Genomic DNA, 14,681 nt, shown 5'->3' on the forward strand with positions numbered 1-14,681 from the left:
AAACACTTCCCCCTTAGCTACTTGGAGTGGTTATTTTGCTATGTTCATTTTCCTGTGAAGACTGGGGCCACTTCTAACCAAGGAAAGAAACAGGTTCTTTTTTAAGAACTTTGACTAAATACCATGAACTATACTTATTTTTGAGAGTTGTTTCTCATTTAGCTATCTCTCATGTCTCTCTTGATCACAACTTACATACCTCTATTGTCATAAATTAAGTGTATCATTTACTCAGTATGCTGCATACTAATAGCTTTATGTTCAATTGGTTTCTTATCCTGTTGTGAGAACCAGCTTCTCTGTAACAAGTCCCACAAATCCTTGGGATCCTTTGCTCATGTCAGCAACTAACTTGTGACAAATTCAGTTGCATGAAAATGTATGGACCCAACAGAAATTAAAGACCAGCAATAGTGAGCAGAAGTGCGGTTCTTGAAACATTCTTTCACTTGGAGATCAATGTAATGGAAAAACCAGAAGGCAATTTCTGGTCTCAAAACTTGATTGGTAGAAAATGCCCTTTAAAATGTACCATTCTTCATTGAAGTCTTCTAAAAGGCCATTTGGTTTTCCTCTGGTTTTGGGGTTTTTTTATTGAAAGGGCTTTCTATTTAAGTCAGGACGGTTATAAAACCAAACAATTACAGAAGAGACTGTTACCAAATCAAAACAGTGAAGATGGAAATTCTCCTTTAAATGATTCAGCATATCTTCTACACCTTATTTTAATAATCACAGGTACAATTTAAAAGTGTTTCAAAAATTGTACAGTTTACAAATGTCTGGGAAATATATTTGCAAATGCCATTTCTTCATTCTGTAAACACAAACACATGATAGAAATTTCATCATTTCCTGTGATAATGCCATTACCACAATATTTTGATGAGGAATAGAAATGACACGGCTGGAGTTTCATCAAATCAAGACAGCTATGGATAAACCAGAGTACTAAGTAGGTGTTCTGAATCAGTGTACATTACATGCACAGAAACAGGCCTTTAGGGAAATTAAACATTTTAGTATACATACAGTTATATCTCAGTCTCTTAAACATACTCTACAAAATTACTAGTTAGAAACGACAATGATTCTCAAGATAACACTGGGAGAGCACAAAAGCAACAAAAGACATCTTACCTGCACCAGAACAGATGATATCTTGAGAATTCTTGCACATTTCATTGCTTTTCTTCCATGTAAGATTGCAAGTAGTTGGATACTGACAAGCTTCACCATACCAGCCTTCATCACATTTGCACTTCCCACAGTCACACTTTCCATGGCCTAGCAAAGGAAGGAAAGAGTGTGTCAAGTCCCTTTTTTTTTCATTCAGAAAGTGATATTTTCTTATCCAGATTTTAAAATAGATTACATCAATTACATTGTTAAATGAACATGACTAACAGATTACCTTAACATAGTTCATATGCAATAAAAAATAGAAGTGAGACAGCCAGCACATGGGAGAGTCCTGCTTGACTAACTTGTGCCCTTCTATGATGGAGTGACTACATCAGTGGACAAGGGAAGGGCTACAGATGCCATTTATCTGAACTTCGTAGAGCCTTTGACACAGTCCCCCACAACATCCTTCTCTAAATTGGAGAGAGATGGATTTGATGGGTGAACTGTTAGGTGGAAAAGGAATTGGTTGGGTGGTCACATCCAGAGGGCAGTGGTTCACTGCTCAGAGTCCTGAAGGACACCACTGGCAGCTGGAGTCCCTCAGGGGTCTGTACTGGGACCAGTGTTATTTAATATCTTCATTAATGACATAGGCAAAGGGATCAAGTGCACCCTCAGCAAATTTGAAGATGTCACCAAGCTGAGTGGTGCACTTGACACACCTGAAGGATAGGATGCCATCCAGAGGGACCTGGACAGTATTAAAAATGCCCTAGGGTATATTACCATGTCCTGCAGCCGTAGGGAGGAGGAGAGAAGATCCAGCAGGCAGGAATTGTGCAGCAAGATTGATTTATGTAATTATTTTACAAACTCTTTTATAGACTTTTTTCTTCATAGTCTAATTGGACAAGGATCAGCCACCCCTTGGGGGCGATTGGCTAAAATCCTAAAACATCCATTGTCAAAATATTTTTCTACTATAGTATAAACAAGGCTTCTCAAGGTTGCAGATGTTTCATTGTTTACAGAACTCTGCTACTATCTCTGTGAGAGAGAAAAGTCTCTCACAGACTTAGAAAATAGCAAGAAAATCCTTGCTAGCAGCATTTTGTATCCACAGGACAGGCTCGAGAATTAGGTGCCTTGGAATCTCATAAAGCTTAACAAGACCAAGTGCAAGGTGCTGCACCCGGGTCAGGGCAACCCCTGGTATCAACACAGGCTGGGGATGAACAGATCAAGAGTAGCCCTGCCCAGAAGGACTTGGGGTTGCTGGTGGATGAGAGGCTGGACAATTTTCACTACTTATGTTGTGTACTAAGTATCATTTCTCACACTAACTTCCAGATGCAAATTTTTATCACTTCATTCTTTAGCATTCCTACACAATTTTAGGTAGCAAATGTGAAAACAGTTGCAACTCTTTTAAATTAGGGCATTCAATTTTAAAATAAATATCTTTTGAATATATATTTGATTTACAGAAGATTCCCTCCCTATCACTGCATCTTAAAAACAGAATCTAATTGCGGTCTATTTTTAACGCATTGCGGTTAGAGTCAACAGCCTGAAAAACACAACCTCAGTCTGCTGCCAGTAAGAAGGAATTTAAATAACTATTGTAAATAGACAATTTTAATTAGAAAAGGTAGTCTCTTTTGTTGCTCAATAAAACTTTGCTTGCCTTCCAATATGGTCCTAAGACATGATAGTTCAATAGCTGCAAAACACATAAACCAAAACCATAAGAGAACATGCTAGTTCTTGTTTTAGAACATGAGTTTCCACCTTAAAATTGCTGAATAACTCTCCATTGGTAAAGAAAAAGAAAAAAAATTATAAAATACAGAATAAAAAAACCTACTCTAGTGGCTACTCTGCTTCACTGACAGGCAAGTGGTGGTGAATCCTAGGGCAGCTTACAAAAAAAGTAAAGGAAAAAATAACTGTCTTCCTTCCTTTGAAGGATTACTTGTCACTATGACTTTGCATTCTCTACATTAGGCACACTTGTGATTTAACAGTTTGATGTCTTCTGGTGAAAAAAAGATATTCTAATAAAAGTAGGACTCATTTTCCCATTCCCATGTCTGAATGACAGAGTAAGGCAGAAGTCACTCCTTATCAGTTATTATCAATGGTCCAGCATAACCTCTCTCAGAGATAGAGATGCACTATCTAACACATGATGCATGAAGGAAAAAAATAATTTCACTTAAAATGCACACAGCCTATTTAAAGAAAATTAATAAAATACTTTCATGAAAGTGGTTATACAGAGCAGTTTCTTGGCTTATTTTAACAAGAAAATACAAAAGAAAAGAAATTAATTAAACGTTGAGAAGTAATGGAAGATCACTTGCGTGCAACTGAAAGAAATTGTCAGGAATCTCACTAATATGAATTTGTAAGATTGCACATGTGATTTTCACCTTGACCATCCCTTAAAATATATCAGTTTTTCCATTTGGATTTTTTGGTTTTTTTTAAATGTAAAGCAATGGCAACATTCTGCCCAAAAATTTGGGTGAGAGGACTATATTGAAGCATAGAAGGCCATAAAACTGCCTGCAATAGCTTGTATACCTTGCTGCATCTTCCCTGTCACATGGAGGATGCAGTAGATCTGCAAATCAGTTTGACATAGTAATCCTCTTCTTATTACCCACGTGTACCAATATTATTGTCTTCCTCATGGCAAAAACAAGGATGTGATGAAGTATAAATCAAGTAGGTGATAAACTGTAAGAAAATTAAAGAAAGCAGAGAAGTTTTCTCATTGGGTTTAGATTTCTTTCAGAAAGGTTTTTGTAGGATCCCATTTGTTGCATACAAATTTCTGCATTATTTAGAAATCAAATAGTATTATGAAATAGTAAATAAGGAGTAACTAGCACTATGAAAATTATGAGATGAGATTGAAGCTTCCCAGAAAATAAATTCTAGCAATAAAGGGTAGACCCAGGTATTTGAGGATGTGACACATAACCTCACTAAACAGTTGGTGAAGAAAGCTGTATCCCAAAGTGATGACACATTCATTCTAAGTTTTTTAGAATAGCTGTTATACAAATAAATGCTAAACATAAATAAATCAGAACCTCACTTTAAAGAAAAACCCAACAAAACAACATCAACAAAAAACCAGAAAACAAGGAAATAAGGAAGACTCAAGAAAAAGCAGTAATTCCTTTAAGAAAAAGACTGGCTGTGGACTGTGAAAAACTTGCAGCTTCAAACATGTGGAGAAACCTTTCATAACAAAGGGCTCCATTTCTAACTAGATGAGCAGTCACCTCAGAGAGTATATCCAGATTATGCAGAAAGCTTGTACGGTGGAACATAAAACTAATATGCTAGGAAAACTGTCAGATGTCAGAAAATACATGAAGAAAGTGAGAACAGAAAATGTTAGGCAGGGTCATATCTTGCAAAATTGCAAGTTCTAAAATGTACTTTCATCATCCAAATAAAAAGAAAACAGAAAAAAGAGTGGCTTCACCAAGCAGCAAAACCCAGTAAAGATTAAAGACAATTTACAGGCAGTCCAAAACAAAATAAATATGGGGATGTTGACTACCAGTAGCAAATGCAGTGTGGCTAATGACATGCTCTGTGGGAATGAAAATTATTCATCTAAGATGAGAAGAAAACAAAGATATAAAACTATTTTTAAGAAAGTGTCTAGACCTAGAGGCCAAGATCCCATAATCTCCATTTGAGAGTACTTAAAATACTTTTACAATAAATGGCAGTTCAACAACAAAGACTTTTAATGAATCTATCAGGCTGGAAATCAACTGTCTGAAAAATAAAACCTAGCTTTTATTTCTTTTAAGCAAAAGGAGTGAACATCATCCAGACAACATAAAAACAAGTGCCTGTGACCTCATGAGCTGTGCCAGGATTTGAAATAAACTATGAAGCATTGCATAGCTAGAGACACTGAAGTAATGAAAATGGAATATAAGAAATAACAGCTTTATCCCAAAATAGACTATCATTACGCCAAAACAGCCTGGCATATCTTTTTATGAGATAATGAATATTGTAAGAAAAGGAACATACGAAATCCATGTGATAGGATCATATATGTTGGATACAATGCCATTCAAGAAAAGAAAAATTATTCTGGATAAAATGCTCTAGAAATGCAAAAGAATCACAACGTTGTTTAAAGGAAGGAAACAACATTAGGACAAAAGAGGATACGACTGGAACAGAAGATGATGACTGGCTAAGTTTCAAATGATGTTTCTGGAACTGTGTGTGTTTTACTGATACTGATACAAAAATTCAGATAACACCACCAACATTTGGCAATAACAAACCTCTAAAACCTCACTAAAGAGGTAAAGATGAAAGATCATACAAAAATAACTGGACTGACAATCTGAAGGACTGAAATAGTAAAAGTGGATTGAAACTAGAAATACAAGCACAGGACCACACACTAGGGGCAAGGAAATGATGTCACAGGCTAAGATCTCTCCAGTTGGAAACAACAAGAAGACTATGACTGCATATTGACATCAGTTCTGGAAAGATGGCGTGACTAAGCCTTTAGCTGACGAGTGTCTGAGATGTGCCCATTGAAGAGATATCATTAGGGACTGGAACCAGTAACAAATCCACAGTGTATGTGATATGGTCCTGAGCCCAGTTTATCCTTTAAAATTGCCATTAGGTCTCTAAACCTTGGAAGATTGAGTCAAGTTTCCCAGGGAAAACATGTGCAGAATTTTAACCATGTAGAAAGTTACAACTGGTTGGGAATTAAAACATCTGAGCAGAAAGATGGTAATTTACACCACAAGCATTAGGCTCCGATCACATACTTTTGTGATTAGACACTTGACCTCAACCCAAGTGCCTTCTAAAAATATTTTTCTACTATATATTTGCATGCCTACAGGTGCAAGAGCAAAGGTAAAAAGGTAAAATCTCTGATGAAAAGTTCTGAATCCACATCTGTATTGCATTGGCTCCCATTCCCTAGTCCCACCTGTGTACCACCCCCATGCCCTCAGATCATTGGTCTCTGATGCTTGATCCACTCCCATACTTAAACCTGGACCCCTTCATAGTGTGGCTGCAAGAAACCTCATCTGTGGAACCCCAGACGAAGACCCTTCCTGCCTCTTTGCTGTCGACGCATACTAGTGGAGCTGTCCATGTGTGCGCGTGCGCGCGTGCGTGTGTGTGGTGATCCTGCCGAGCGGCTTCACTTTGGAGACGCTTTTAGGAAGGTGGCGGCACCTCGCGCTCTGGCACCGCAAGGATGCAGCGGCCAGCTAGCGACAGACTAATGTTCTCTGTGACTGAAATCTGCTACATCCTTCTGGTTAAACTTTCCACGGGCAATGAAAGCAGTTGAAACAAAGTACTTTCTTTGTCACCTCCCATGCTATTGGTAAGTGCGTGTGAGAATGTATGCATGTTTATCTGCCATGACTATCTTTTCTACAGAGCAGTGGTGGGGCACAAAAATGTAGACTTCTTAACAGAAAATAAAAATAATAAAAGACTGATCTTGATGTTACAACCTTGAATTGGAAGAAAGGTGACTGGGTTCAACTGCTGTGTGTTTCATTTTCTGGATAACCTCTAGCACATGACAACATCACCAGGAGTCCAAGTGATGAGCTTAAAAACTCTTCTTTACAAAGCAAAAATTGGTAACTGACTTTGTAATAGAAATTTTGGCAAGGATAAACTTCTTGGTAGTTAGGAGCTTTCAGATGTTACATATGACTAGATGTAGCTAGTTTAAAAACAAACAAACAGCCAAATGAGGCAACATACTACCTTTGAAATTACAGTCACCATTTTTCTCAGCAAAATGAATAGAGCACTCCCCATCTAGAAGGAACTGTGAAACTATGGTCATGCACTTATTAAACTGCCAAAGCTTTTAAATAAATTCTTGGTTCATTAAGTAAACACAACTGGAAATACTGCCTTTGGAATAATACCTATTTATGTGGTTGTGCCACATTAGTCATAGCAAAGTAACCTTCACTTCAAAAGAAGTGTCTTACTTGAGTGCAAAGATCCAGGCTGTTTGACCAGGCATTAAAATACACTCAAATGTCCTTGCTGTCACATATTTTTGATAACTAAAGCCCAATTATTCTATGTAAGAACACAATTGAGGGCAGTTCTCATTTTAAAATTGTAATGGAATCAATTTTCTACAGGCAGGTGAGATGCTTATGCTAAGATAAGGATTTCTCTCTCAAGCATGAAGTCAGTCATCAGAAGAAAATCAGCAGCTGGCATGCTAAATGAATTGGGCACATTACTATGCATTTTTAGCAACCCCTGAGTGATTCCTGAAGTGCTTTTCAAATCTAAAAAATCAATTCACTAAATAGGTAAAGAAATACGAAGAATTTGTTGTTATGGATTCCAGATTCCGACTGGGATATTAGATAGGAAGCATGATTAAGTTGTAACAGTTGACAACTTTGGAAAAAAAATTTAAAATTGTTCTGCACTTTCAACTTAGACCAGCACAGTGAAGATGTTTTTAATATTTCTTTCCAACTGGATGACTTTCTTTCCAGTAGTTAGTGAAATAGATTGTGCTACTTCTACTTCACACCAATGTAAAGCTAGTGAAAACATTTCAGATTACACTAAGATAGGATTTGAAAAAAAGACTATTCTATTTAGCTGCATTTGAGATTCTCAATAACTGTGCCTGGAACTCAGATGAAGCATTTATCTGAATCTCCTTTTCAGAACTGTTAGAGTTGCAGTTTCAGGGGGGAAAAAAATAAGAAGAAAGTTGGTATTATTACTTTTTTTCTCTATCTCTGTATGTTTAATTAATCTCTTTTTAGGGTTGGGGTCTTGGTTGTCTATGTTGCACTACCTCCAACAAAAGCCAGGTCTTCTCAACCTTTGCAGTATGCCCAAGGGATCCTGCCCCTGCTGAAAGGTTCAGCAATGCTGGGGTTTTCACAAAAATACTGCCTCCTCCTCCTTCACATCACAGCCTCTTGTTACTCTCCCTGTGACGACAGGATGAGGTCAAACTATGGATTGACCAAGGGGACTGGCTGGAATTTAGAAATAATGCTCAAAAAAGCCAGGGGGAGATTTCAAGGGAAAAGCTGCCTAATGATAGTAGAACATTTCAAGCCAATTTTCTCACTGAAGCTCCTTTATCAGCAAGCCACAGTGCTGATAAGAATTTCATCAGAGATTTTAAAATCAACACAGTAGGCCCAGAGACCTATAAGGAAGAAAAGAAATTTAACCTTATTTATTTCTCAAAAGGCTATTAAAAATGAAAAGAAACCCCACGACACTGGAACTTAAATGCTCTCACATTAAACCAGCTTATCTGTGTTTATTTAGGGTATCCCGACCTTGAAGTAGCCCAGAGTAACAGACAAAACCACTGAGCACTGGGCTGTGGGCAGCCTGAGTGACTGAGTCACTCTGACAAGAGCACACAAGGTCTCTAGCAGAGTTTGCCTCTCAGCACTCTAATGACTGGATTCCCCACTTGCATTTAAATTTATCTGAAATGAATTTTCAGAGTTAAAATGAAAACTGATGACAAATCATCTCAATCTAGTCATTACTGGAAGCACTTTAACAATGAAAACATCATAAATGTTGTTAAATCATAATTCCAACAGAGGTATGGATAAAACCTAAATAAACTACTGTAGATACTTTCTAAGAAAAAGCAAAAAAAATTCCTCTTGCACTTGTGCTGTGTGCTGCAGGGATTGCTTAGAACAATGTTTTAGTAAACAAATATCAAATAGGGTTTTAAAATGAAAAAATCAATCAGAACCCACATTAAAATACAGAAAAATTACCAGAGATAGGTATGAAGGCATGACTGCTGATGGTATTTAATTTTCAGGTTATGAATCAACTAGACACAGGGACTATTATCCATACTCTACAATATTATTTATAGCAATAACAACATTGTTTCATGTTGACTTGCGTCAATGTGAAAACAAAAGGTTTTAAATCTTCTAATCATCTCTCAATACAAGTTGTGCAGATAAGCTGATTTAAAAGTACTATTGTGAAATTTGGAGATTAAAAGCATTAGCATTTGCAGAAGAGTATTTTAAGAAAACACTTAAAATTTGCATCAACATGATACATGCGTGTATAAGATAAATACACTAATATAAATAAGAAACTATGGATCAGATCAAACAATACCTTAAAATCAGTATCTTTAGAAATTAAAATAGGCTAGAAAATTAAACTGAAATTTAAAAAATAAAACAAAAAGTAAAATAAAAAAAGTTGCTCCCCCCTGGAAGGCATGAATACTCTCTAGTACCGAGACTGTAGTTATCTTTCTCTGCCCAAAGAGGTCATCCTGAATGATTTTACTTAGTCTTGGAATTTAAAACTATACTTACTGGCAATTGCAATTCCACTGACAAGATTAGAAACTAAATTAAAGTAATGCTTATAAAAGATTTTTATTGCATATACTGGTCATAGTAGTGTTTTTTTAATATATGCTATTATAATCCTATATTTTAGAATTTCAGAACAAAAGCTTCTGAAAGAGGCCAGGAAGGATTTTCACTCTTTCACGCAGTCTATGACTCTATATAAATTTTAAAAAATTTTCCCCCTCAAATATCTGTCTCAGCAAGAGACATATAGGTGCAATTGTCTTCTGTGCTCTTAAAATGTCTCTGCACACAACTTTTGTGTTGGGTTATACAGTTGTATAGCCCTTTCTACATCTCCATGTGTCTTCTGCTTAAATGCCTAACAAGGCATTAGAAATTACTGCTTTCAGCAAATAAACACGAAAACAGTACAATAGGTAATAATTCTTTCTAATATCAAAGAGTTCCAGATGACATTAAAAAAATGTTTTTGGAAGTTCATTTCATGGCAAATTCTGAAATAATTTTTTCATAATTGTTTAAAAGAAAAAAAATAAGCAAGATATAAAAGGTTTCCAAATGTTTCTACTCCAATTTCATTGTTTCCAGTTGCAACACATGGCAGATAATACATATTTTTAGCACACCTATGTACTGGACAGTGCTCTGAGACCAAATGGTCTTTCATAGCTTGAGTCTTTTACTTGAAGTGCATATAAAACCCACAGTTGTATTTGTAAAAAAAAAACCCCTATGTGTTTTATTACTACACGTGTAATGAGTAAGTTTGTGCCTATGTATACATACACATAACTCAAGAATCAAAGACAACACACATTTTTTCTCTACCTGTAGTAAGAAGGTCCAAAACACAAGAGAAAATAAATTATACCGCTGCTTAGTGACATGTCTTTTTCTCCCTCTTGGCTATGGATTCAAATTCCCTGTAAAGTGAACTGACTCAATTTTAATAAAAATCAATTGGATATTTTGAATGAATAAAATGAAGGAAAGCAAAACTCAGCTGAATCAGCTCCAGTTTGTTACACTGGAGGTGGCACAAGTTGATATCATTTTAAATGTGACTCACGCTGTTTAGACAGATGATATAAATATCTCAGGGAGACAGAGATAAATTAGTTTTATCCATCAAAACAGTCTACAGTCAAGGTTTCCATTAATAACTCAATTTTTCTGTATAAGATTTCCTACTTATTTTTAACCAAATGGTTTATCTTTTTTTTTTTTTTTAAGAACAAAAATAATCAACTTTTAAGTAAGAAGTTCTTTAAATAGGCAGAGCAAGTATTCTTTGGCTTCTCTAGAAGACTGCTTTTCCATATATTACTTTCCCAGTGTAGACTTTTGCACAGATACTGCACATATCAAACAAAATTATACCTGAGAGATGAACAATTCCTTTCCATGAGATAACTTTCAGAGAAGTTAACCCTGGTGGGATGGGGGAGAGAGCTGGAATGGTAAAAGTGAGAAAACTTGTGGGTTGAGGTGAAGACTGTTTAATAGGTAAAGTAAAAGCTGTGCACACAAACAAGACAAAATAAAGCATTCATCCACCACTTCCCACCGGCAGGCAGGTGTTCAGCCATCCTCAGGAAAGCTGGTCCCCATCACACATGATTTGGGAAGAGAAACACCACCACTCTTAACATCCCCCCTTCCTCCTCCTTCCCCAAGCTCTATATGCTGAGCATATGGGATATCCCCATGGTCAGCTGGAACCAGCTGTCCCATCTGTGTCCCCTCCCCACTCCTTGTGCATCCCCAGCCTGCTCCCTGGTGGGGTGAGAGGCAGAAAAGGCCTGGATTCTGTGCAAGCACTGCTCAGCAACAGCTAAAACATCCCTGAGTTGTCAACACTGTTTCCAGCACAGATACAGCCACATCCAACTACTGGAAGGAAAATCATCCCCAAAAAAGCCAGCACAACCCCATTTCCTGAGTCTAGTCAGTTTGCCATGTACTTCAGGTTGACTAAAAATTGTTGTCCCAGATACCCTTCACTGGCTCTTTCCATGGTCCTTGGCTACACATGACCTTTTGGCTCTGTAAGCCTAAAAGCAATGAACCAAACCTGACTGAAGAAGAATTTCTGATTCCCTGTGAGATTAAACATACCACCATCTCCCTATGAAAAACCCACAAATTCTGCACAGTTTTTTATTTAAAAAAAAAAAAAGGGCCACATAGATTTATTAAAAACTGTGCCTCCAAATGCCTGTGTCATTAGTACTGAAGAGATACCTACAGACAGTAAGGCTAAAATATACCTAGCTAAGTACAAACCAAATGTTGCCAGCGTATCAGATCTCTGAGGGGAAAAAAAATAAATCAGGAAGTTATTTAGGAGTAGAGCTATGTTATACACATTGCACATTCAAAATGAATCCAGCTGGTATTGCAGCTTACGTAGAGCACAGGTTGACACCAAAATTTGCTTTAAGGAGTGGATGAGCTCAGATTAGCTCTGTAACTTTTGATCTGCTACGTATGAAATAAGTGGCCACGTGTGTAGCTTTGCCTTGGTCTTGAAGTTGTCATGTGAACATCCTTTTGCCTGACAGTCAGAATGACCCATAATGGTTACTTGTAAGAAAATCCTATAAGAGGTCTGAAGGCCACCACACTGGTGAACCTCAGTGTGGACAGATATCAGGCAGCTTGACATGCCTTGATTAGAAGTCCTTCTGATGCTGCACAGCTTAAGGAGATCTGTGCTACTTGTTTTTTCCTTCTCATGTTGTCTCCAACAAAATGTATTTTAAACAATACCTTATGGAGTCCGAGAGCCTTCATTACTGGGATTGACAACAAATTCTAGAACAGGTGTGTTACAATTATCGAGCATTCTCTAATGAAATCCCAGACATTCCACCATTTTCTGGTTATCTGCTGGTCAAATAAGTCCCCATTAAACATGCCAGTTACAGAAACATTACATGGAACAAGTCAGCTTGGCAAGACAACTCCAAGGAGTACAAAAATGAGTCAGATATTTACAGCATGGTAAACCTAGTGGCCAAAGGGTCAAAACTAAAAGCTTGGCACAAAACTGAGCTGCACACAGGAGAACCTATACCTAATTAAAGCCAATGCACTGTACAAGGCCTGTTTGGTGACTGTGTAGCCACCATTGAGTCAGAAGCTAAAAACTTTATGTTGTATCTCCTTTGCATTGCCTCCTACAATGACCATACTTAAAAGAAATCTATCAGCATTGTGAAAGGTATTGTTATTCAGTAATTGTGCTTAAGAAATGACCGACTGGTGATACAAAGACTTCTGTTTTCAAACTCAGGATCTCCTAGATGATGTGCTTTCTTATCTGAAAGAATTACATTTAGTATTATCTGTTAATGATAGATTTCTAATATTTGTTATCAAAGTTTTGTGTATGTGTCTTGGGGTGACTTTATGATGTGTATCCCATATCGCTGCCCTATGCCCAGAAATTAATTCTTGTGCCTTTCTATGCCTCTAAACTGAGCCTGAGAGGGGGAAGGAAAAACTGAGCAAAACTTTTTCAGAGCAGTTTGCAGCTTGTTCAAGGTCACACAGAGATGGCGACTTTTTCTTTCCCCAGCGGCAGCAGGGGAGTGAGGAAGCACCCGGCTTGCAGCTGCCCAGTCAGCTTTTGGCCAGTGGTTCAGTTTCTTTTTCTCTGGAGAGAGACTGAGAGTTGAACTTTTTTCCTTCCCTGGAATTTTGGATTTTCTCCCTTTTCTGCTGGACTGTTTCAATATCAGAACACCCCAGGAGGACTTTCCACTGGGCACAGAGGGCCTGGCCCTGGGCCAAGCCCCAGCTCCAAGGAGACCAAAGGGAGGGCTCTAGCACTTTCCCAGGTTTTTTCTCCACAGCGAGAGATTTTATTATTTAGCATTATTATCCTTTTCCCGTGTGTTTGTTAAATAAATAGTTTTTATCTCTTTCACTTTCCTTTGTGGAAAATTTATTTTTTCCCGAACCTGGTGTTGGGGAGGGGTGGTTGTGCCTTCTCTCAGAGGATATATTTCTAAATTTGGCCAAACCGGCACAGCTTTACAAAACAATTTATCCATCATTTCATGATAAATATAGTTAATTATTTGAAATGATAATTTTATTTAATGGCATTAAAATGGTGTTTTTACATATGGAGGAAATTAAGGGATTGCACATTCTTCCTATAGCTCAAGATGATAAATACAATTAATCACGTCCTCTAGAATTATGTCTGGCAGGAAATCTGGTGCCTTTCTCTTCAAAACAATGCAGATATACACAACACAGAAAACAGAAATGGGAAACAGCAGCTTGTCACAATTTAAATTGTTAAATACCAGCTAGTAATCCCTGAAATTGAATCACTAACGTCTCCAAAACTTTTGCTAGCATATGGCAGAAACTCATTACAAAAATAAGAGGTGTATAAAGCAGGAGTATTCAAGCTTGCACTAACATTTAAAAACAAACAGCATGGCACATAGTTTTAATAGACCATTAAGAGATGAGAACACATGGGTGCATCAAAATCTTGTTCTAGAAAGTTTTGAAAATATCTGACCACCAATGACACATATAAGGGTTATACCTCAACATTCCAATGAACAGCATGGATCAAAAATGAAATACAATTCTGAGCATATAAAGTTGCACCCACATTTATCTACTGCCAAATGTTAAACAAAGGCTTCTTGAGATTTATTTTGGCTATTCTCTTCCTCCACTGTACTCTAGGTATTAGGTTTTTCTTCCCTTGCTTTTTGAATACTAATCAACTCTGTCAAAATTTTTCCCTATGATTTTAGAAAAGATAAATATTTGTGAAGTTTTAACCTGTTCAGAGATTATGGTGTTTTCTTTATCAGCTTTAAGAAGAATCTGAAGTTCAGAAAAATAAAGATGGATCTTGTTTCCCAGAACATGCCTCAGGTTGACAAGTTTTCTACAGTCCAGCCAAACCTCCTGCAGCACCTGTTGTTAACACATTCTCCAAAGTACAGGCTTACCAATTTACCAAGTGGTGCACTGGCTCTTTAGTGAAATTAAAATAGACTTCCCCTTCCAAAACATGGTATATGGTATTTTGCAAATTTTATTCCTGAGCTAACAGAGTCTAAAATATATTGCAATTGCAGTATCTTCAAGATAAGGTCA

General features: G+C 37.1%; 1 protein-coding gene across 1 annotated transcript in view; it reads right to left on the reverse strand.

The window, feature by feature from the left end:
• Nucleotides 1-14,681, reverse strand: part of ITGBL1 (integrin subunit beta like 1) — a 127,915-nt gene that overhangs the window by 71,503 nt on the left and 41,731 nt on the right. The window contains exon 3 of the mRNA XM_069007705.1: nt 1,141-1,287. Within this exon, the coding sequence (XP_068863806.1) occupies nt 1,141-1,287 (147 nt within the window). The remainder of the gene's footprint in view (nt 1-1,140; nt 1,288-14,681) is intronic.

The sequence above is a fragment of the Aphelocoma coerulescens genome, chromosome 1, assembly GCF_041296385.1.
Source record: "Aphelocoma coerulescens isolate FSJ_1873_10779 chromosome 1, UR_Acoe_1.0, whole genome shotgun sequence".
Classification (NCBI taxonomy): domain Eukaryota; kingdom Metazoa; phylum Chordata; class Aves; order Passeriformes; family Corvidae; genus Aphelocoma; species Aphelocoma coerulescens.